Source organism: Cnephaeus nilssonii (genome assembly GCF_951640355.1).
Source record: "Cnephaeus nilssonii genome assembly, chromosome: 7".
Lineage (NCBI taxonomy): Eukaryota > Metazoa > Chordata > Mammalia > Chiroptera > Vespertilionidae > Cnephaeus > Cnephaeus nilssonii.
Window position 1 is genome coordinate 75,033,946 of NC_137078.1, and position 22,456 is coordinate 75,056,401.

Consider the following 22,456-nt stretch of genomic DNA (forward strand, 5'->3'; position numbering starts at 1 on the left):
GGCTCAGTCCCCCCCTCACCCGGCGACTCCTCCCCGCGCTCACCCCCGCGGCAGACGCGCCCCCCACCGCCGCCGGCTGGCCGGCTCCTCATCGCCCTCCCCCGCCTCTCCCGGCCTCCCCGCCGCACCTGAGCCGCAGCCCGCGCCCCCCCCAGTGCAAAGTTTCCCTTTTGCATTCGTGCTCCCCCTCCTCCGCCCCGCCCCACTGCCCCCCTCCGCCGGCGCGGACGCGCTCTGGGGGCGGCCCTCCACCTCCCCCTACCACCCTAGCCCCGGGTGGGTCCAGGCCGCGCCCCCGCCGCACCGGCGCCCCCTCCCAGCCGGCAGGGGATCCGCAGCGACGCGTCCCCGTCTCGCTCGCGGCCCTGGCGCACGTGCGGTCCCGGGGTGCGCCAGGCGCGAGTTTGGAACCCTCACCCCCCCTCAATCGCCAGTGCGGGCTGGGGAGGGGCCGGGGCGGACTGTACCCACCCCCACCCCGTGCGGTGTCCGGGAGGCCCTGGAGCGACCTGCCCCGGGAGGACGTGTCCACTCGCACCCGCTCCGGAAAGTTCACTCAGTCGCCCGCGTCCCGTCCCGTCCCGTCCCGTCCCGGTGTGCCCCAGCCCTCATCGCGGTGCCCACGTTTGTTTATCTCCGCTTCGTTCTCTCTTTCCTTCTGGGTCTCGGTCTCGGTCTCTGCCCTTCAGCATCTCTGTATCTCTGTCTCCCTGTGTCACTGCCTCCCAAATTCACCTCCCCTTCCCCCCGCCGCAACCTCAGGGGCTGTCTCCGCGTTCCCTCCTCGGTCTCTCTGTTCTCTCCTCCCGGGTCTCTGTGTTCCTCCTCAGGGTTCTCTGTGGCCCCCACCCCCATCTCTGGGTCTCCCTTCCTGGGTCTCTCTCTGTCTCGTCTCTCACTGGTCTCTTGGCGTCTCCGCATTCCTCTGCTGGGCCCCCTCCCCATTTCTGTGGAATGCTGCCCCTCTGGTTCTTCCATCCCAGGGTGGGGGAAGGGCTGGCCTTTCTCCCCATTTCAGCATTCCCCCAACACCCCAGTACAGGGCCCCTAGGTGGAACAGGTTGGGGAGTGGGAGCCCTGTCCCTGTGTGAGCTGCGAAATGGCAGGGAGCCTGCCAGTGTGAGGGGATCCTCTGGATTCCCCGGGGGACAGCAACGCGGAGCCTGGGAGGCTGGGCGGCTGAGTGTTGGTGATAAAGGCTCCGCTTTGGCTCCTGAACAGACAAGGGCAGGGATCCAGAGTGACCCTGTGCGGGATCTGGCTGGGGAATCCAGGAAGTGCTCTGGGCTGAGAGGCCTGGAAAAGGAGCCCCCGGTGCTTCCAGCGGGGTCTTTGGTCGTGAAGAATCCCCTGAGAAGGGAAAGGGTCTGCGGAGGGATTCTTTGGGAGGCAGCAGGGATCTGATGTGATCCAGAGGAGGGTTCTGACAGGAAATCTCAGGAAATTTTATGCTTGGCTCCTTATTAACTCTTGCTTCAAGAGAGCAGGAAAATCCCGGGTTTTCACTGATTATATGGACAAACCTAGGACTTAAAGAAGCAGCAGGTGTAACTTCCCCCCAAGCACAGCTCCCCACATCCGCAGCCCCAGGCACAGGCCACACACTCACACCCCCTCATTTCCACACTCGGCTCACTCCACACGTACACCCACTGGCCTAACTGCCCTCACACTTGCACACTTGGGCCTGCATGGCAGCCAGAGATCAGAAATCTGCTGTGCTTGCATGCCCTGCACCAACCACTTCATGCTTGTGCTCTCACAGCACCACCGTGCACACCCGGGGAGGGGCGTGTGCACACCCACAGACTTGTACATTCTCATGCCCACTTTCTTGCACATTTTTGCTTGCGCAACGTCCTCCTCGTTTGAAATGTCTGTAGTCGTGTTTTCTTTTCCATGTGTTCTTCCTCTTCTCCTCTTTTCTTCCCTTTAACAAGGAAGTTGTTTTGCTATTATTCCTTCCTTCCTCCCTGTCTTTCTCCCCCCAGCAGCTCCTGACCTCCTCTCTGTTCAGCTTTGTGCACCCCCCCAGTGAGGTGGATGTGGTATAGGGACTTCTAAGAGAGGAGGCTGGATCTGAGTGGTGGTGAAGCAGGGGTTCTTGTTGGTTTTGGGGGGTGTGGGGGGCCACAGTAAGGGGAGACTGGCTAAAACTTTTCTTGGAAATTGTATTGGTATGCAACAAAATGCTGGCCTTGGTGATCTGGGCTCCCCTCACTCTCCCCTCTCACCCTCACTGTGGGAGTCCATTACTGAGGGCCCTTGGTCAGGGGGAGGTGGGAGCTAGACCCTCTCCACAGAGGCTGTGACACACAATATAGCTCTTCCACTTTTTGACTTGAGACCTCGAGGAGCTCATTTCCTCCCTAAGGCTCAGTTTTACCCCCTGTAAAATGGGGCAGCTAATCCAAGGCTGTTGTGAGAATCCAAGGGAACTAGATGATAGTGCATCAGCAGCAGTGGCATTCGCTTCCATTGTGATTATGACACTGCTGTGTGCTTGGACCAAGCTTGCAGCCAGGGTCTTGCCCTTGAGAAGCTCATGGTCCCTGGGGGAACAGATTGCATCATGGGATTGTAGAGCAATTCAGTAACCTCTTATTGATTGCTAACTGTGTGCCAAACTCTGGGCTAGGCACTTTCAGCCAGGCTGTTCTGCTTCCTGTGGGACTAACAGCTGTGTAGAAGAGGCAGCCCACCACCCCTTAGGAGCTACTGAGATTGAGCTCATCATGGGTTCACCTAAAGCAACTCAAATTCTGAGCTGAGGTTAGAAAGTTAGGGGTATTTAACAGGAAAAGGCAGAGGGGAGAGTCCAGAGGTCAAAGTGAGATAAGTCCTAGAGGAGACCAAGAAGGGGCTATCTGAATTGGGTTTTGAGAGATGAATAGGAGTTTTCCAGTTGAAGAAAGGGCATTCCAGACAAGGGAAAAAAAAAAAACAGTACAAGTGAAGACTCACTCAGAGGCTTGTTATTTGTGGGATATCAGAGATATAGCGGATCACAGAGGGCCTTGAATGCACGCTTACGTAGCTGTGACTTTATTCTGAGAACACAGAAGGGAGACCCAAAGGATTAAAGCCTGGGAGTGGGGGGTGCGCAGTGTGTTATGATCAGATTTGTTTCTGGAAGAGGATTCTGTGGTTATGGGGAATGGATGAAGGCAGGATGCTCAGTGAGGAGGAGGAGGAGGAGGAGGAGGAGGGTTCAGGTAAGTCAGGTGAGAGGATGGTGGCTTGGATATGGCAGTGGCATGGAGCCATGTAGAAGGCACATTTATTAAGACAGTTTTGTTGGATGTGGGGGTGAGGAAGAGGAAGGGGTCCAGGTTCCTGGAAGTGAAAAGTGGGGCCTTCACTGAGCTAGGGACTTAGGAGGAGAGGTAGATTTGGAAGGCAGATAATGAGCTCAGGGTTGGACACATTGCTTTGAGATGCAGCATTTGAGGTTGGGGCGGGGTGGGCGGACCTCCAGCAGGGGCTTGAGCGTGAGTACCTGGGGTTTGAGAGAGAAGTCTGGGCCTTTGAAAGGATGGAGAGTTATGTGAGGGGAGAGCTGTGCTCATCAAGAGAAGACAACCTCAGTGGTTAAGAGCACAGACTCTGGTTTCTAACTGCTGGGGTTCAACTCCACTTGGTAGCAGTGTAACTTTGAGCAGGCTTAACATCTCTGAGTCGGTTTTCTCACTTGTCAACTGTGTGTAATAAAATTCTGTGCTGGATAGGGTTGTTGTGAGGATTCAAGTTAATATGCTGCAAGTGCTTAGGACAGGGCCTGGCATCTAGCAAGCACCAGGTCAGTGTTAGCAGTTGTAATTGTGATCAACGTGGTGGTGCACACCCACCTCCATCAGAGTGAGGGGCTTTACAAACTACCTTGTTAAGGGTAGGGCACCTGCTCGTCTAAAGCAGCTGCAATTCTGAGCTTAGGCTGGCAAGTTGGGGGAGCTCAACCAAGGGAGTGCCCAGCTCTCATCCCTCATCGTGCTTATGGGATCGTGTGTGTTGCTCAGGTATTTTTGATCTACAGATGGGCCGGTATGGGGAGACTGGAGGAAGAAGCCCTGGGGAAGAGACCCTGTGTTTGGGGTGGATGGAGGGGATTCTCAGAAAGGGCAGCCTCAGCCTGTTCACTCGCCCATCTCCCCCACCCCGCCCGAACCCTGGGTATCTAGTGAGGTTCTTTATTCCCGCAGCTGCCTCTGAGGTTCAGATGCACCAGTATTTTGTGTGTCCCCAACCTCCAGACCTGGAAAGGATGGTTCTCACTCCTCGGCGGTGTTGTAGCTGCTGCATTCGGTTCCTGGGGCAGCCGAAGGGGCTTGCCTGAGGGTTGCGCTGGAGGGGCGTCTGTGCTTCTCTGCATTTCAGCTTGTTCCTGGTCCCGCTGCCAGGCCACCACGAAGATGCCTGCTGGGGCCCAGCCCCAGGTTGCTGCCAAGGCCTTCTTACCTGGTCTTGGTCCTGGCCACCAACGTCAGCCCTCTGAGGCCTTTCTGGATGCCAATCAGAGATATCTAACCTGTTTCCGGTACCAGTCCGGTTCTTTCTGAGTAGCTTTCTAGTTGATCTTCTGGGTGCATCCAGTAGTTCTGATAGTTCTGGGCTTATCTTAGGATGAGTCTAGAGTAATTCTGGGTGATTCTCATTGTCTGTCTAGGTGGGTTGGGGGCCAGTTTGGTCCTGGACTGGTGTGGTTGCAGGTGCTGTTGAGTCCTGCCCTGAGGCCAATCTGTGTGCTCTAGGGTCTTTCCAAATGCCCGTTTCATCTGTTCTCTGACCGCCTTTGGCCATTTGGAGCCCATACCTTTTTCCAGGTGTGGCTCCTGCTCAGTTTAGGTCCCGTCTGTGGACACCAGCCCCCGTCTCCTGGTGTGGCCATGGAAGTGGCAGTGTTGCCTGCTGGCTTGGGGGGGGGGGGGGGGGAGATCGAGTCCTCCCTGTTCTCGCCTGGGACTCTGCTCCTCTGCCCCAGGGTCCCTGAGCAACGGTAGAGCCAACAGCCTCACATCTGGCACTGTGGAGGCCCCGCTGGCGTCCCCAGACAAATGGGCCTTTGAGTGTCGGACACGGAAGCTGGTTTGTCTGGCCAGACCCGCCTGACGGCCTGTGTGCTAGGAGCAGTGGCCAGAGGGAACTTTGTGGAGAAACTCAGTGGTCTGGGGGAGGGGAGCCATCCTGAGTGAGTCCCAGGACTATTGGTTCTTGGGGGCTGGGGGTGATGGAGGCAGGAGAGGGTGAGACCCACCGGGCCAGCGCGGATGGTACTGGGCCGGTGAGTCTTCCGTCAGTGAGGACATCCCCCGCGTTGGCAAAGGCGGTCAGTCTCAAGTGAGGACGATTCCCAGATACAGGAGGCTGGCCTGGGCTGGTGAGGACCCCCTCCCTGAGCCGCATTCTGTGCGTCGGCTTTGGGAGGAGCTCAGATGCCATTGCTGTGGGGCGGGGATCAATGTGCATGTGGGGGCGGGAGGTTGAGGATAAGCCCGTTTCGAGGTGTAGCTTATGTCTAATGGGCACCAGCAGTGCCAAGTCGCTGAGCTATGGTGAGGTGGTGATGAGAGGGAGTGGCCGTGTCTGGCCCCTGCCCCCACCCAGGATGGTGCCCACACTTGGTGGAGGCTCAGTAATGGTTCTAGAAGGAAGGGGCCAGGCTTTGTTGCTGTATGTGTGCCAGCGGAGGAGGCTTCCAGGGCACGCCTTCATTTTAAAAATTATAGAGAAGCAGAAAGTCAAAAATAAATATTGTTTCTAAAGCTTCTTTGAAGGCTGCATGTATGCTGGTGTGGTTCTTCGAAGCTGGCCTGTTTCCTGTGAACTCATTCATGCATGCCTCCACTCATTCAGCAGATCTGGATGGAGCACCTACTGTGTGCCGGCTCTCTGCGGGGTACTGGGGATACAGAGCGGGACCGGGCACACACCCAGCTTATGGGTGTGACTCAGCGACCACTCAGCAAATGTGTAAATAAATACATCATCACATTTGTGGTCACTGCTCCAAGGCGAGGCACAGCACGTAGTCTAGGACACCATGTGAGAAAGTACCATTGGCTCTGAGATCTGAGGGGCAATTGGCTAGAAAAACATGGCTAGTGTGTTCCAGGCAGAGGCATAGGCTGGGAGACTGGAAGAAACGTGGCACATTTGAGGATGAGAAGAGGAAGCTGTTGCATTTGGCTGGTGGGAGGGAGGGGAGCATGGGCAGGTAGTGCTGGTAGAGGTGGGCCTCGCCAGCTGCTCCGCTGGCTGGATGGACACATGATGCTGAGGAGTTGGGACACAGTTTTACTGCTGAGGCCAGGGACTTGGGCTGTGTTGTTTACAGCTCTATCCTGGGTGGCTGGGAGAAAGTCTGGCACACAGTAGGTGCTCAGGAGTATCGAATAAACGAGTGAATGAGTGAAGCGAAGAGTGTTTTCACTAAATGGGGATCTTCCTTCAGGAACAGTTCCATCACCTGCTTTTCCCCCCTCCCTGCATAAACAGTAAATTTTGAATATCTCTCTATGCCAGTAGTTACTCTGTGAGGAAGTTCTTAATGTTCTCATTCTATCCACTCTCCAGGAAGGAGCGGAGGCCTCGGTTATCCAAGAGTGCTGGTTGTCCAAGAGTAACTGGTGTGAGCAAGCAAAGACCTGGTGAGTGTGCCCGAAGTGTGCGGGGTGTGCATGCGGCTGAGAGATGACGGAGGCCTGGGCCAGGGAGGCGGAGATGGAGGTGGAGAGAGGGTTTTGAGTGCTCTGAGGGAGGTGGAGTAGCTAGGACAGGGTGAAGGATTGAATGTGGGGCATGAGGGAGGGGAGGGAGGTGTCAGGGGTGCTGCCCGGGTTTCTGACCGGAATGGATGATGGAGGTGGGTGGGGACTGATACACAGCTTGTCCGCTGCTGTAGGTGTGAAATAGGCTTCTGGGTGACATCCTGGGACCTCTGCTTTTCCGTTTACCGTGTTTCTATAGAAAAGACTGTTCTCTTCAACTGTCGATTGTGGTAGGAGGAGTAGGGTACCCATAGGGTCCGGAGCACCTCATTCCTAGTCTCCTTGAGGTCCACTCCTCTTTCCTTTCCGCCGGAAGCACAAGTGGGTGGGTTGGAGAGTTAGGTTGGAATCAGAACGTGATGGGCCTTGGGTGTTGGGCTGAATACTGGACTTTTTCCCAAGGGCGATATGGCGGCACTGAAGGTTCTTAAGCAGAGAAGCAGCATCCATGCGTTCCTCTACCTATTTTCCCATCCTTTTGTCTACTTAGGAAACATTGTGTCTACTGTGAAAATAAAGCAGCCGAGCAAAGTGTGCTTGAGGGACACGATCAGATTTGCATTTTTGTGAGCGAAAAGGGGGCATTGGTTTGTGTGCACAATGGACTGGGAGGGAGTGTCCAGAGGCACGAAGCCCACTTAAAAGGCCGGCAGTTGCCCTGGCCAGGTAGCTTGGAGTGTCATCCCATGCACCAAAAGGTGGTGGGTTCTATTCCCAGTTGGGGCGTGTACAGTGGCAACCAATCAACGTTCCTCTCTCACATCGATGTTCCTCCCTCTCTCTAAAAATCAATAAATGTATCCTGGAGTGAGAATTTTAAAAAAAGGTGGGTGGTCTTACTGACATGTGGTGGTTGGGAAGGGTGCAGGGCAGATTCAGACTTATTGACCCGCTGGCTGTGTGGGATGAGGGAAAGGGAGCATTTGAGGAGGACTGGTTGGCTTGGGTGACCGGGTCACGGTGGCACTATCGCTGAGATGGGGACCTGGAGGAGGAGCCGGATGGGGGAGGATGGGAGCCATCCTCTGAGAGCTCCTTGAAGGCAGAGCCCACGACTGTCTTGTTCATCATCCTGCCTCCTGGCTCAGGGCCCAGCAGGGCTCACTGAACAGCTCTGCACAGACGGCTGAATGAAGAGGGCGTGGAAGAGACGGGTCTGGCCTGGGCAGGGGAGGGAAATGAGCGTGTATTGGGTGTCTGCCGGGGGCCAGGTCCTGTGCGGTGAGATGGACACTGAGGCTATTTAGAAGGTGCAGCAAGAAAGGACTTGTCACAGGTTAGAAGGGTCAGATGGGGAGGGTGGGTGTGGGAATACCTTATGTCCCTTTACCTGTCCATTCTGAGGTGATGGATGTTACCTGCCTGGGAGCCCAATCTTACCAGAAAAGGTGCCTGCAAGTGGAACTCCCTGTCTTCTGGGGAGGCCACTTGCTGCTGGCATGTGCGAAGGGGTGCGGTTCCTGTAAAGCTGTTTCTGGAGGCGGTGCTGACTTGGAGGGGGAGGGGAAGACGCACTGAGATCCTGAGGCCCGTGGACAGCTAATACAGGAGTTAAGCCAGGCTGAGGCCTCCTTGGGTACGGGCCCAGGGTGCTCGTAGGGGACTGGGTTCTGGGGCAGGGTCCAGGGCAGGTCACGCCAGGCTAGGCTACGTCAGTGAAAGATCCTGCTGTCTACATCAGGGGTTTTCAACCTCAGAACTGTTGACATTGACCAGGTAATCCTTTGTGGCGGAGGCTGGCCTCTTACAGGATGTCTGTGGGTATCTGGCAGCCTCCCTTGTTTCTTCCCACTGTCCCCCACCCTTGTCCTCAGTGTTGACCAATGTCTCCAGACGTTGTGTAATGTCCCACGGGGGGTGGGACCACCCTGGATTGATATCACCTTTTGCTGCCTTTAGTAATCTGTACAAACCTGGAAAACTGGGGACGGCCAGTCCAGGAAGCTAGTTAGTGATGGGCCAACTGAGCTGAGTTCTGAAAGGTGAGTAGGTGGGGACATGAGAAGGGCCTTCTTCTCAGTAGAGAGAGCAGCAAGTGCAGAGGCCCTGGGGGCAGCCACATTGGTGAGCATTTCCCCAAAGGAGGCTCCACTCCCCTGGGGCGGGAGGCTGAGGGCTGGTGGCTGTAGGAAGGTGCCTCTGCTGGTCCCCTGGGTCTGCCCCCAGAGCTCAGCCTCTGCTGGGCCTTGTGCCCTCCTCTTCCCCCCCAGAGATGCTGGGACACTCTTTCTCATCCCCTCTCCACTCTCAGGGGAGACTGGGAACCTGACGGGGCGCAGCTGGGGGAGGGCAGGCGGGCCGTGGCTACGCTCAGTGACAGGCCAACTGGCTGGAAGAGAGAAAGGCAGCCTGCTGTCGGCCGCCTCCTTCCCCAGGGTTGGGGTCCCGGCTGAGCCTGTGATTTATTCCGGCCATAATTCGGCGGTTGGTTTGGTGAGAGTTGGAAACATGTTGGTTTTCCCTTCCCAAGTGTAACAAGCCTGTTTCCGCCTCCGTGGCCGCTGCTGCAGTGCCACGCGGTGAACTGTCCAGGACGTGACAAAAGGGCTCGGTTAGCTGCCCGCTGATTAGAAGATGAACAGCTTCCAGCTCTTGCTGCCCTCGGGCTCCTCTTGCTCAAACACCAGCCTCTCCCCTTGGCCAGCACTCCGTGGGGCCCTGGGTACCCCTCCTTCTGCTGATGTCCATTTTGGGGCCCCAGCCTCCTGGGAACCAGGATTCTGGCCTGGGGAGGAGACGGAAGGAACAGGTGGTATTTGGAGATTAATTAATATTTGTGAATAATAGCATGTGCCCAAGGGAAACAAATCAATCTGTGTTTGCATATTCACGAAGAGGTCAGAATGATCCCCAGCTGTGCTCCAGCCAGGGAAACCCCCCCCATTTCTGGCGGCACAGGGTCTCCTGGGGGTGTGGCTCTAAGGCTGACAGGGGTGGCTAGGTTGGGCTGCATGGATGTGACGTGACCTCTGTGTAACCTGCATTTCCATGACGATTGTATTGCGTCCCGTGGCTTGGTGTGGTGCCTGCTCTTCCTCCCTTTTCCCTCAGAGCAGTGACTCCCAGCGTCTTTGATTTCACAAACCAGTACAGTGTCCAAAAGCACTTGGGGGCCAGGCATGGGGTTGGCAATTTTTTTATTTTGCCAAATAAGGACATTATTAAAAAAATAATAATAACTGCTATCTGCTACCATCATCATTTCATAGCAGAAAGGACATTTTAAAACCAAGGACAAAATTTGAGAATAAAGGACAGTTCTTCCCAAGAAAGGGCAGTTGGCAGTTTTACACTGACATAGCAAAGAAAAAGGATATATTAAAAACCATCTGGATGTAGGGAAATTACATTTAATTATATTCTGCAGCATCATACAGTATGGAGTTTGTTTTCCTGTCCATGCCCGTTCGTTAGAACCGACGGCCCACAGTGCAGTTCAAAGATGCGCCTGAGTGTGCAAATGTTCAGGTCTTGTTTCATCTCAGGTGTTAAAAGCCCAGACTCACCCCGCCGTGGTGGCGAACGTGGACGCTCTGCTCTTAACACTGTCACGCCCGATTCAGTAGGTTCCCTGCAACCCCCGCAAGGCTGGCATCGACCCCTCTCTGCTCCTCGCCCACCTTTTCCCCACAGGTGACCCTGAGCACTCTGGAGTGGGGGCCGTCCGGGGGCCGGGGACTCTTGACGAGGGGGCCCTAGAGCTGGGAGTGGCCTGCACCGCCTGACATGGGACAGGCTCTGTGCCCAGAATCTGGGGCGGGAGGGCAGCTTGCTCATGCCAGGAGATGGTGAGAGAGAAGCCCTGCTTCGGACAGCTACGTGGTTGCCCGAGTAGTTCCCTGAGAAGGTGTCTGTGTGTGTGTGTGTGTCCCCGTACCTCCCCTCTCTGGGCAGCCATGTCCCTGAGTCCATGGGCCGCTGGAAGAGCTCTCTGGGGAGGAAATGTCTTTTCCGTTTCTCCACTTTTGCCTGTTCTGCTTTCTGGATCTGAACAGTGTCATGCATACCGTAAACCCGGAAACACAGGGGGTCCTGGAGTCCCCAAGTAAGAGCCACTTGTCTTTTGTCACATCCGGATGAAGTTACCAGAAGCCCAGGTTCTCTGACACCGTGGTCAGAATCTCATCCAACATTGTCCCTCATGCTGTCTGCTCTGGAGTTATATCCCCGGGGTGGCTGTATTGTGGACATAGAACCCTTTCCGTCTATAACGGGTGACACCTCTATGATAAAGTACTGCGGAGTAATACAACTGTAATGTCTACCAGGCAGCTGCACTCCCATGATGTGCGGGCCCTCTACACTATGTTGATGTCTGGAGCAGACAGCTATTCCTCTGTGATGTCCGCACCTGGGTGTGACGTTGCTGTGTGCACCGAGACAGCTACAGGGGATTAAGCCTCTGTGATAATGATATTGGGGAGTTACATTTCAGGGTGACTGTGCTGTGTAATTGTACCGTCATAATACCTGTTTTATGTAGTTTCATCCCCTTTATGTCCAAACCAAGGAGCGATGCTCCCAGGATGTGTGTTCCTCAGGGTTAAGTCCCTGTGCTGTCTGCACTGAGGGGGTTCACCCCGGCTGCTTTTCCTGAGGTTAAACCCTTGTGGATGTTGTATTGTTGCCCTCATGACGTCTGTAGAAGCCCCTCTCCCTGCCTTTTGGTGCAACACTCCACTAAGCTATGAGCCATGATCTCTGTCCCAGGGACTCCAGGATGGTTGTGTCGGGACCATACCTGCCGGTCAGCCTGACAGGGCGTTTCGCCTCCTGATGTCTGCTGGGATGTTGAATTCTGTTGTCGGCTGCACCGCTGAACACAGTGCCATGATGACCAAGCCCAGACAGGGCTCTGTGATATGTGACCTCCCATCCCCAAATGGCCATGCAGGGAGGGCATAATTGTGGGGGCTCCCTCTCCCGGTCTCAGCCACCGGAGCTCTGTGATCGTTGAGCAGGATCCCAGGTGTTACATAGATGGGGGGCTGGATGCCCGTATACCCCTTTCAACTTTCTTTCACTGCTCAGCCAGCTCCCGTCTCAGACTTCTGGCAAGATCCGGGACAAGGGACATCTCCCACCCATTTCCCTTTGTGTTCAGCCCGTTCCACTTCACCGTCCTGCTTGCTTTGTTCCAGCCCCTTTGCCCACCTACTGCCCTCCGATCTCAGGACCTTTGACTTTCTCACTTGAGGCTAGGATTCAAGTTCTAGGGAGGCGTAGAGCCGTCTTCGAGCCCTGTCCTTTCGCGTTCACCTCTATGAAGGCCTCTTACACTCTCTCCCTATATCCTGTCACCTCCTTGCAAATTTTCTTAGTGTGGGTCAGCTGTGATCACAACGCTCCCACCGGAGTCAGTGCCTACCACCGCAGGGCCGTGAGGTGTGTTCACTATCACTCGCTCCCCCTCTATGTCCGGTGGCCTTTTTAAGAGCATCGGTGAGGGACTTACGTGCCAGCCCCTGCCCAGAGGAAAGTAGAAACAAAGCTGGTGGTCACTGGTGTGAATCCCCTAAAGCCCTCTGTGTGGGGACCTGGAAGAGGCCCTCAGAAGTTCCCCATTGGGGCTGGGCCACGAAAGCAGTGCCTCTGTACCGCGTGGTGTGAGCAAAGGCCCGGAGGCGTTCAGTCAGCCCCACATGTGACCTTCCCCAGGCACAGGTGCCTGTCTGTGTGGGTGAGACTTCGGAGCCTGTGGCTCTGTGAAGTTTGCCCATGGCCCTGCTGGGACAAGAGCAGAGGAGGGATGGGTTGGATCTAGGGTTCAGCACCCCCATTCCTGGCCACGAGGGCCTCCCTATAGTTTCCCGTTGGAATGGGAAGGTGCCACGGGGATTGGGTAGGACGGGGGTGGCCAGGTGGGCAGCTGCAACTTGTCTAGAGCGTGTCCTGGCGAACCTGGACCGGTTGTGGCTTTGACTTCAAGCCTCTGATTCCTGGATCCTCTCAGCCACTATCAAGTTTGTGCTCAGGTCTGCACTCAGCATGTGGGGTCTGGCCTCCTGCCTGTTCCCTCCCTGCCGAGAGAGGAGGGGGAACAGGGTGCCCAGGGCCTCTGGGGTCCCTAGCCTGTAATGGTCTGCTAACTTCTCCCTGATCTCTGTCTCTGTCCTGCTTTGTTTAGTCTCTGTATCTCTGACCTCGTTTCCCTGTCCCTGCCCCTTCTGGAGGCCAGTTGGGAAGGCAGGATCTGGGATGGAGCATCCCTGCACACTGTTTGGTTTCATTAGTCCCTGCCCCCTATTCAGGTTTAGGGAATGACCTGAAGGCCTCTTATATGCTCTCCCTATAGTGTGACTATTGGGCTATTTGAGGGGGCGGGGGTCACTGGAGGGTCAGTGAGGAGCCTAGGTGGTCACAGGGGTCAGAAGGTGATCATTGAACAGTACAAGGGGGTATCTGTTGAAGTGGGCTCTGGGTGGTCAGTGAGGATGAGCAGGTGTCTGGGTGGTAAGGCCAGGAGGTGGCATGGGTGGGCAACAGGGACATTGGTGGATAACAGCTAACGAGCTTGCCCTTCTCTCCGTCACAGGTAGATTGCCCTGGGCTGTGGCTGGCCGTGGCGCTGGAGCTCTGGATGGCCCCTGAACCAGCACCAGGGAGGAGGATGGTTCCCCTTGTGCCCGCACTCGTGATGCTTGGTTTGGTGGCGGGCGCCCATGGCGACAGTAAGTCTGACCCTTCAAGGTGTGGGATCTCCCAGCTCAAAAGATGGTGTCCCTCCTGGCTGGCCTCTGGGATGGGGGCAGGACCGGCTACTAGGAAAGACAGGATGGCTAGATACCCCTCCAGACCTTCTGTCCTAGAGAGAACCCCTCACACGGAGAGCCCCATCCATGCTTCCTGGGTGCATCCTGTGGAATGCCGCATGTCCCTTAAGGCACTGCAGGATTGGGCATGTCTGAATGTTATCCTGTTTTATGGGCTGACGGTAAGACATGTCCAAGATTCATGTGGTCATTGGGTGACATGCTCAGGCGTGTATTGTGTCCGCCACTGCAAATCTGTGCAGAAGGCACAGCATGAGCCATGTCGGGGGTTGGCGTGGGAATGGGGGGGTGATGCACAAGGAATGTGAATGAACATGGAATGCCACTTGTATCCACAGATACAGAGAGGGCTCAGAAGGCAGAGCCATTATAGCTCTTCCCTGGGCTGGACCCTGGAGATGGAGGTGTGGAGACACTGAGCCCCTCCTTTCCCTCTCCCCTGAATCTTCAAGACAAAGGGGCATCCCCCTCTCCCCGGCCCTCTGCACTTGCCCAGGAGGGAGCTGGGCTCCGGCACCCCTGTGTGTGTGTTGGGGGAGGTGGGATTGTCCCCTGCCCAGATCCAACTCCGAACTTTAGTCCCTTTCCTGCCGCCCTTCCCCCTGCCTGGCACTACGAGACTGGCCGCCCCGTCACCATGGTTACCATTGCTTGGTTACTGGTGGGAGGCGGGGCACAGGGCGGATTTAGCCAATCTGCACACTGAGGGGGAGGGGCGAGGTCGGAGCCAAGGTCCCTGGGGGAAGGGGCTGTTCCCAGCCTGTTCTGAGCCCAGAGGTGGCTCAGGGCCAGCCCAGGGGTCAGCAGGCCATAGGGTTTTCCACACCCTCCTCTCCAAGTCGCTAGGCAAAGAGATCTCTCTCCTTGCTCCACACAGGCCCTTTCTCCTAATGGCTCATTAATTATTCAGGACCAGAGCTGGAGAGGGGTTGGACTGGAGCTCCTGCCCTTTGTCCTCCCTGGTGGGGCTAGAAGGGCAAGAGGGAGGGGAGGTATTCCTCCCAGGGCGTGGGGGTGAGGGGTAGTGGGAGCACTGAGGTGCAGGCAATGAGAGGGCTGGACAAGCCAGAGTAGGGAGGGGATCGGGGTGGTTGGAGACTGCCTGAGCCGTAGGGGCAGGTTGGGGTAAAAGTCATCAGGTGTCTCCCACATTGGCCGGGAGGCGAAGGCTTGTCAAGACTTAGGTGTGGTCAGTAGCCCTTGGACATTGTGGCCCTTGGACATTGCTCTCCCTCCCCCACCCTGGACGCTCTCAGGGCCTTCGGACAGGGAGCGTGAAGGCAGAGGGAGGACTGCCCAGCTGGGCTTTCCGAGTCAACACATCCTGGGAGAGTCGCTGCCTTTCCCCCTGCTTCAGACCCAACATGCCCCAGCCTGTACCCCTCACTCTCATCCCCCCAACCTGCTCGTCTTCCTGTGTTTTCTCTCCTGGCGCACGGCGTTACCACCCACCCAGCCACCCAAGTCAGAAACCTGGGCCTCCTCCAGCCTCCTCCCTCGCATACCCCACCTCTAATCCATCACCAAGCTCTGTTGTTTCTACCTTCTAAATATCTTTGGAATGCATCCACTTCTCTCTCTGCTCCCTTCACCCAAGCCACCCTCAGCTCTGGTTTGGGCTTTTGTGTGCAACAGCCTCCTGATGGCTTCCTTGCCTCCCGTCTCTTTTCTCATAATCCATTCTTCGTTCCAAAGTAAAAGTCACGTTGCAAAATGAAAGCCTGATCATGTCACCCCCCCCAGTTTAAAACCCCTCACTGCCCTAGCTGGTTTGGCTCAGTGGATAGAGCATCGGCCTGCGGACTGAAGGGTCCCGGGTTCATTTCCAGTCAAGGGCAGATGCCCGGGTTGTGGGCTCGAGCCAATCAATGATTCTCATCATTGATGTCTCCATCTCTCTCTCTCCCCCTTCCTCTCTGAAATCAATAAAAATATATTTAAAAATAATAACAAAACCCCTCACTTGCCTCTCTGTTGCCTTCAGGATCAAGCCTAGGGGGTCTCAGCTCTTCTTTAGGCCCTGCATTGTCAAGCATCTGCCAACCTTATCCTGCACTCCGGACCCTCCCCTCCCACATCCCCTCCCCCATGCGGACCTCTCAGTTGCTCAGTTCTCCGCAGGCCTCTGTTCCTCTTGTTTCCTCTGCTTGGAACACTCCTCCCCGTCCCCTTCCCTGACCAGTTCCTGCTCACCTGGAGCCATCACTTCCTCCGTGCGCTCGTCCTCTGTACTCCCCTCGGATTGCATGATTGTGGCCGTCTGCTTTGAGCCTGCCTGTCCTATTGGACTGTGAGCTCTGAGGGATCAGGCCATGTCCAGCTCAGATCCTGGTGAATGAAGGGATGGGTTAGGCCTGGACCCCGAGTAGGAATTGGTGCAGAGCAGAACGGTTTTTAGAGCAGAGTCTAAAAATCTTCACGTTGGTCCCTTAAGAACCAGAGGTCAGGGTCTTGAATGTAGGAACCAGCCAGAGACCCTGAAATAGGTGAATTGGGCTCTGCTCCCAGGCAGAGAGCCATGGGACAGGGGCCTGGGCTGGGCCGTGGTGACCTGACCGGGGAGGCAGGGTCTGTCTTCCAGGCCTGCCTTACACTGCATGCACTTTGGGGTCTGCCCCCCTGCTGTGGCCAGGCTTGAGCTGGGCTTGGGAGACTTCTAGCCAGGGGTGAGCCTCAAACGTGGACAGGGCTGCCGCAAAAGGTAGGGCAGGCACCCCAGAGAATTGACGACCGGAGCAGTGAAGCGTGGAGCGGACAAATGTGTTTCTATAGGCCTCTTAACGAGACAAATGAATGGGGGCCCTGGCCTCTGAGGGGAGCTGAGGGAAGGGAGGTGGAGAAGCAGCTGCCAGTTAGCCCAGAGGCCCCAGCATCAATGCCCCGTCAGATCCAGTGGAGACCTGGGCACCTGGGGCTTGGGCAGTTCCCCCAGCCTGGGGCTTTATGGCTTCTCAAGGGGAGGCTGTGGGGCCAAAGGTGGCCCTGAGCAGGAGGAGGTTTCTGCTGATCTGCCATGCAGGGCAGGTGCCAGCAGGTGGGAAGAATCCACACAGGCCTGCCTGCGGCACCTGCAGTGTGGGTTACTACTGCAGGTGCTGCGGGTGCTGTGACCTGGCTGGGCACAGAGGCAGTGACCTGAGGATCTTGGGAGGAGGGTTGGGAGACTTCCTGGAAGAGGGGGAGCCCCTGAAGGGTGAGTGGGCATTTGCTAGTGGGGGTGTCACATAATGAGATGAGACTGGGGGGAGAAGCACTGGTGGGCCTAGGCTTCTCCCTGGAGCGCATGGGAGAGCCGCAGGGAGAACGATGCCCCTTGTGTCCCCAGACCTCGTGGGATGGACAGGGATGCAGGGACCCTGGCTATGGCTCAGTTACTTGGAATCTTAGGAGCCGAGAGTAGGATGCCCGATGGCTGGAGGGGTAGGTGGTGGGTGAGGACAAGGGTCTGAGGAGCTGAGGATGTGTCTGTCATATCATCCCCCGCCCCCCATTGCCTGTGGAGCTGGAACATGCAGGGTGCTGCACGCAGCTCTGCAGTACCCTCCCACCGGTCCTTACGGGCAGCGAAGACCTGGACTCCCGTCTAGACTCTGCCCTCTGCGGGACTTCCAGCAGGTTGTTTTCTCTCTCAGGGCCTGTTTTCCTATTGCACAATGAGGGTAATCACTGAACAGGTTAACCGAGGTCACCTGTTCGAGGCACCTGGCACCTCGTATGTACTTCCCCCATCGGAGACCATGACCTAGGGCTCCCTGTGTGTCCCCCGAGAACCCAGGGTTGTCTTTGAGCCTGCTTCCTGGGTGGGGGGCACGGGCAGTCACCGGAGCCAGGACTAATGAGTCCCCAGCTCATTAGGCGGTTCAGGGCCTGGGAAATCACCTCTCCAGGAGCTCCCTCCCCCGCCTGGCAGTCCCTCGCTACTGCGTGTCTGCTCTCTGCTTCCGTGTGCTGTTTGTGTAGTGTGTATGGGTACTCCGCAGGGAAGGCACAAAATAGCAGTGAGTCTCGGTGGAGGAGCCTTGGAGGTGGCCCAATTTGGCTGTTCCCCCAGGGCCGGACCCTGGGGGGGTGCCCACCCACTTCTAGGCCAGCCCACTGTTTCCCCTCGCCCACCTTGCATGGACTCAGCAGCCCAAGGGTTTCTGGATGCTGAACAGGCTCCCACAGGCTTGGGGGTGGGACGCCCGAGAGGGGCAGGGCACACACAAAGACAAGGAGGTGCCCACGGGCCTGGCCTGTCGGAGCAGGCCTGGGTGGGGGGCTGAGCTGTGTTCCAGAGCACTACGTGGCCCATGGCAGATGCTGTTTTTTGAAAGAGTCAAGATAGGTGAGCCTGGAGAGGTTAGCAGGAGTCAGTGTGGGGAAGGGAGTGGGGAGAAAGACACAGAGTTTGGAGCCGGGGAGAGACACTGTCAGGTTTCTGCCACCTACTCACAGGTCTGCCTGGTGAACAGAGGGGCGAGGGCTTGGCAGGGCTTTGGGACGAGGATGAGCTGGAGTTTGGTTTGGCTCCTGTGCTGTGTGAGGGGCCCTCGGGGAGGGGGGACTTGGGGTGTTGAGGAAAACCAGAGCTGGGCCAGACTGAGGGGACGGACCTGCCCGCTGGGCTGCCCGAGGCTTGGGCTGCACTGCTGGTCTTGCCAAACTCTGGTGGGTGGGTGGCCAGGTGGGGCACTGGCCCCACTCCAGACTCGCAGGGGTGTTCTGCCTCCTCCGTGGCCCCAGGCCTTGGGCCCAGTCCAGCCTGCACACAGTACTGAGGCCTTTCCCCTTCTTGCTCTCTCCTGACCCATACCTGTCTGAGAGCCACGCCCCAGTTTCTGGTTCTTTGTTTGGCGCTGAGGCCCCGCCCCCCAGGCACACTGGCCTGGCCATTCTGGTTCAGCAGGTTCCAGCTCGGGTTTCTGTGCAGGCGCCTTGAGATGGAGCCAAGAAGGGTTTCTACCCGGGCTTCTCTCACTGGTAGGGGGCTCCCCCAGGGTGTGTGAGGGGCTGCAGACTCCACCCCCCCACACACACAGGCCTCCTCTTGTCTGTTGCCTCTTCACTTGTTCCGTACCCCTGCGTGCCAGGAACTGGGTCGGGCACTGCAACCGGACAGGAGGCAAGGGAGGCACGGTGTCGGCCCTGCCCAGGGCTATTGTCCTAAGTGAGGAAGCAGCTATGACTCAAATACTCAAACACTCCCCCAAATGTGGAAAAAGTGATAACCTTAACACACGTACACCACAAACCATGAGCAGGGCTATGAGAGAGGCAGGTGGGGTTACCAGAGCTCATAGCCAGGAACTGAGCTAACGGAGGTGGGGACGATGACAGGGGGACCGAAGAACATTTCCTGAGGAAATGGTCTTTAAATTGGGTTCAGAAAGGCACATAGGAGTTAGCGGGTAGAGAGGTTTGTGGAAGAGAACCAGCCTATGCAAAGGCCCCGAGGCCGCAGGGGACATGGCTTACCCAGGGGATGGGAAGCCAGGGCGCTGGGGTCAGGCCTGTCAAGGCGCTGTCTGCCGTGATAGTTTACATTTTTGTTTTGAGAGCAGCGGGAGGCCTTTGGAAAGTTTTGGTCAGGGAGGAGAGGCTGTAAGTTCACCCTGGCTGCTGATTAAGAACAGACTGGAGGGGGCAGGTACTAGAGGCAGGAGCACTGCCTGTTAGGCTGGTGGAAGGTCCAGGTAGGGGAAAGGGTGCCTGGGCCCGGGTGGTGGCCGTGCAGGAGGAGAGGAGGGTGGTCTGGAGGTCCTCGGGTGTGAGGAGGGTGCACAGTGTGTGCGGTGATGGACAGGAGATGCCCCTTACCCCGCCCCCGCCCTGATGGAGCTGGTGGACAGTCCTGTCCGCCTATCTGAAAGCGTCCTGAGGACCTATCGGAAAGGGACGGGCCGAGCAGACAGCTGCAGACTGGGGGCGCCCAAAGCCTCCTTCAGAGGACAGTCGGGAGAAGGGTGGGACAGACAGGCTTCCCGAACCTCTGTGTTGTCCCCATGCCACTCGTCCCCGCCAGGCTTGTGTGTTTCCCCACCGAGGCTGTGCCTGGCTCCTCTGGCTCCTTCGAGAGCAGCCAGGCGAGTCCCTGACTTGAGGATTCGGAACTCCAGATCAAACCCTGGCTCTGCCCCAGAATCACTCTGTGACTTGTCCTTTATTTAACCTCCTGAGTCTCCACTTTAGAAATGGGGATGATAATACAACCTACCTCCTGGGATTGTTCTAAGACTTACAGTGCGAGGGGCCGCCCTCACGCACGGCCCACCACGTGCGGAGCCCGTGGGAGCAGTGTACAGACATCACATTTCATCTGCGCAGACCCTGTCACCAGCGCCATTGTGCAGATGAGGAAACGGAGGCTCCGAAAACGTGACTGGCTTCGTAATTACCTAAAACCCCTGGAGCCCACTGGGCCCTGGGGCGCTCAGCGAGATGGGTTCCTCCCTGCTGCCCACAAGGCTAAGCCCTCCTTACTCTCTGTACCTGCAGCTTCACTCCTGACCCCTGTGCTCCCCCTGGACCCTCCCCTCCTCGGGGACCTGCCCCATCTGTTGTCCCTCCTCTGTCCCCACTGGATTGGCACCCGCTTCCTCTCTGCTGGCTCCTTCCCATCAGCATTTAATCATTGTCTTTAACTTCTTAGGAAAGAAAAAATGTAAAACATCTCCTCCAACCCTCGTGCTCTCCGGGTGCCATATTTTCTTTATCCTCCCCGGTCACAGCCCATCCTGTTTACAGCCACTAACTCTTCCCTCCACTTCCCTCCTCGGCCTTCTTTGGTCTGGCTTTGGCACCCACCACGCCCCTGACCCTGCTCTTGATGAGGCCCCCACCAATACCATGAGAACTGTTTTGTGCCTGGTGTTTTGGAATCAAACAGGCTTGAATTCCAGTCTCGGATGTGCCACTCGTTGGCTGTGTGACCTTGGACCAGTGACTTGACCTTTCTGAGCCTGTAACCGGGGGTCATAATGATGAAGGACTACATGAGATAAAGTGCCTGGTGCAGAGTGGGTGCTTAGCGAAGTATTGTCGTCATTGCACACACACACACGTCTCCGTGCCAGGGACCCGGCCAAGCCTGGATGCATCCGCACTGAGCAGGTGGACTGAAAGGTCATTTCCCACGGTATTAGCCTTCCTGGAGCTGCTCATTGGCCTGATTAATAGAAAATGGATCCTCTGTCAGGATTAACGAGGTGTTGCTATGTCTTAGGGAAGCCTGGGTTTCTCTGGTCTTGTGACCCTGGGTGCTGGGGTTCGCAGGGCCTGGTGCTCCACGTGGGCTCCTGGCGATGTGGGCACGGCAGTACAGTGGCTGAACCCCTTCCTCTCCCTGCCTCCCCGCCTCCCTGTGGCCACTTTGGGGAGACAACCAGGCTGTCGGAAGGCAATAATCCTGTCAGTGGGGGCAGGGTGAAGGGGCAGATTTACAGGAAAGCATTCACCTGGGAAAACGTCCAGAGATACTTAGGAGGTGGAATGTCTAGACCTTTGGGACTGCTGGTATGTGGGGGCCGGAGGAGAGGAGGAGCCATGGTTTCTCGCTTGAGCCTTGGGGTAGATGAAGGTACCGTCACTGAGGTGGAAAGCATTGCAGGGGAAACAAATCTGGGGGAGATGCTGGGGCTGTTCCTGGCGGCTCTCAGCATGCCTTTGTCCTAGAGCTTGGAATTGATGGGGGGATGGGAGACAGATATGTAGTAGTTAAAGCATGGACTCCAGACTCAGAGCGCCTGAGTTCAAATCTTAGCTCTGCCACTAACCTGCTGTGTCACATTGGGCAAATCCCGTAACCTCTCTGTGCCTTATTTTTCTTCTTTATAACCAGAGGTCATTATAGCACCCACCTTACATGCCTACAGCTGTTTGAAGTGTGCCCGGCACACAGCACTGTATAAGGGTTAGGTGTTAGCGTGATTTCTTCTGTAGGTCTTTTTTGCCACGACCCCATCCCCATGACTGCCACCTAGTGTTGGCCATGTGTGTAGTGACTGTCTTGTGCTGACTTGGTTTCTCCATCTCCCCAGGCAAACCTGTCTTCATTAAGGTCCCTGAGGACCAGACTGGGCTGTCAGGAGGGGTGGCCTCCTTCGTGTGCCAAGCCACAGGGGAACCCAAGCCGCGTATCACATGGATGAAGAAGGGGAAGAAAGTCAGCTCCCAGCGCTTTGAGGTACGTCCTTGGGTGGGAGGTGTAGATAGGGCTCAGGGTCTGCCTACTGCAGAGTCTGGTCTCACATCTGCTTCCCTCGGTCTCTCTCTCTGGGGGCCTTTTGGAGGCAGGAGGATGGCTGACCCAGAGCAAGTTGTGACCAGGTGTCTGCCCTCTGACAGGTCATTGAGTTTGATGATGGGGCAGGGTCCGTGCTGCGGATCCAGCCGTTACGGGTGCAGCGAGATGAAGCCATCTATGAGTGCACAGCCACCAACAGTCTGGGAGAGATCAACACTAGTGCCAAGCTCTCAGTCCTGGAAGGTAAGTGCCAGGGAAGGACATGGCATGGTGGGTGGGTGGACTGATGTCTGGGAAGAACCAGCCAGCCAGCCCTGTCCCTGCCCTGGGCTGGTGTGTGTTTGGCAGGAAGGAGAACTGGACATTCTGAGGTTGAGCAGTGGACAGGGATGGTCGCTGGATCTGGCCTGGATTGTTCGGCTTGTGCTGAGGCTGTGTGCCTAGTGTCTTTGTATTCTGCTGAGATGGGGCATTTATCTGGGGGAGGGGGTCTAGGGTCTGACTTGAAGTGTGGGCTACAGCTGTGTATCGCTTGGGTTACATGGCTCTTAGCAGTGGATCAGACTTTCCTGTGGGCTTCAGAGAGCTGTGTTCCTGTTGCAAGGGCCCTAGATGGGGATTGGGGCTGCGTGTGGATTTTAGCGTCTTCTCTCACTTGATGGCTCCTCCGTTCATTCACTAACATTCCCTAATGC

General features: G+C 56.6%; 1 protein-coding gene across 3 annotated transcripts in view; it reads left to right on the forward strand.

The window, feature by feature from the left end:
• Positions 1–22,456, forward strand: part of PTPRF (protein tyrosine phosphatase receptor type F) — an 81,508-nt gene that overhangs the window by 344 nt on the left and 58,708 nt on the right. For 2 of the 3 annotated variants that reach the window (XM_079776312.1, XM_079776313.1), the window contains exons 2-5: positions 6,571–6,644; positions 13,300–13,435; positions 21,556–21,701; positions 21,863–22,004. In XM_079776312.1, coding sequence (XP_079632438.1) covers positions 13,345–13,435; positions 21,556–21,701; positions 21,863–22,004 — 379 coding nt within the window. In that variant the 5' untranslated portion in view covers positions 6,571–6,644; positions 13,300–13,344. Of the gene's footprint in view, positions 1–6,570; positions 6,645–13,299; positions 13,436–21,555; positions 21,702–21,862; positions 22,005–22,456 lie in introns of those variants that run through there. The other variant, XM_079776314.1, reaches the window with a different exon arrangement.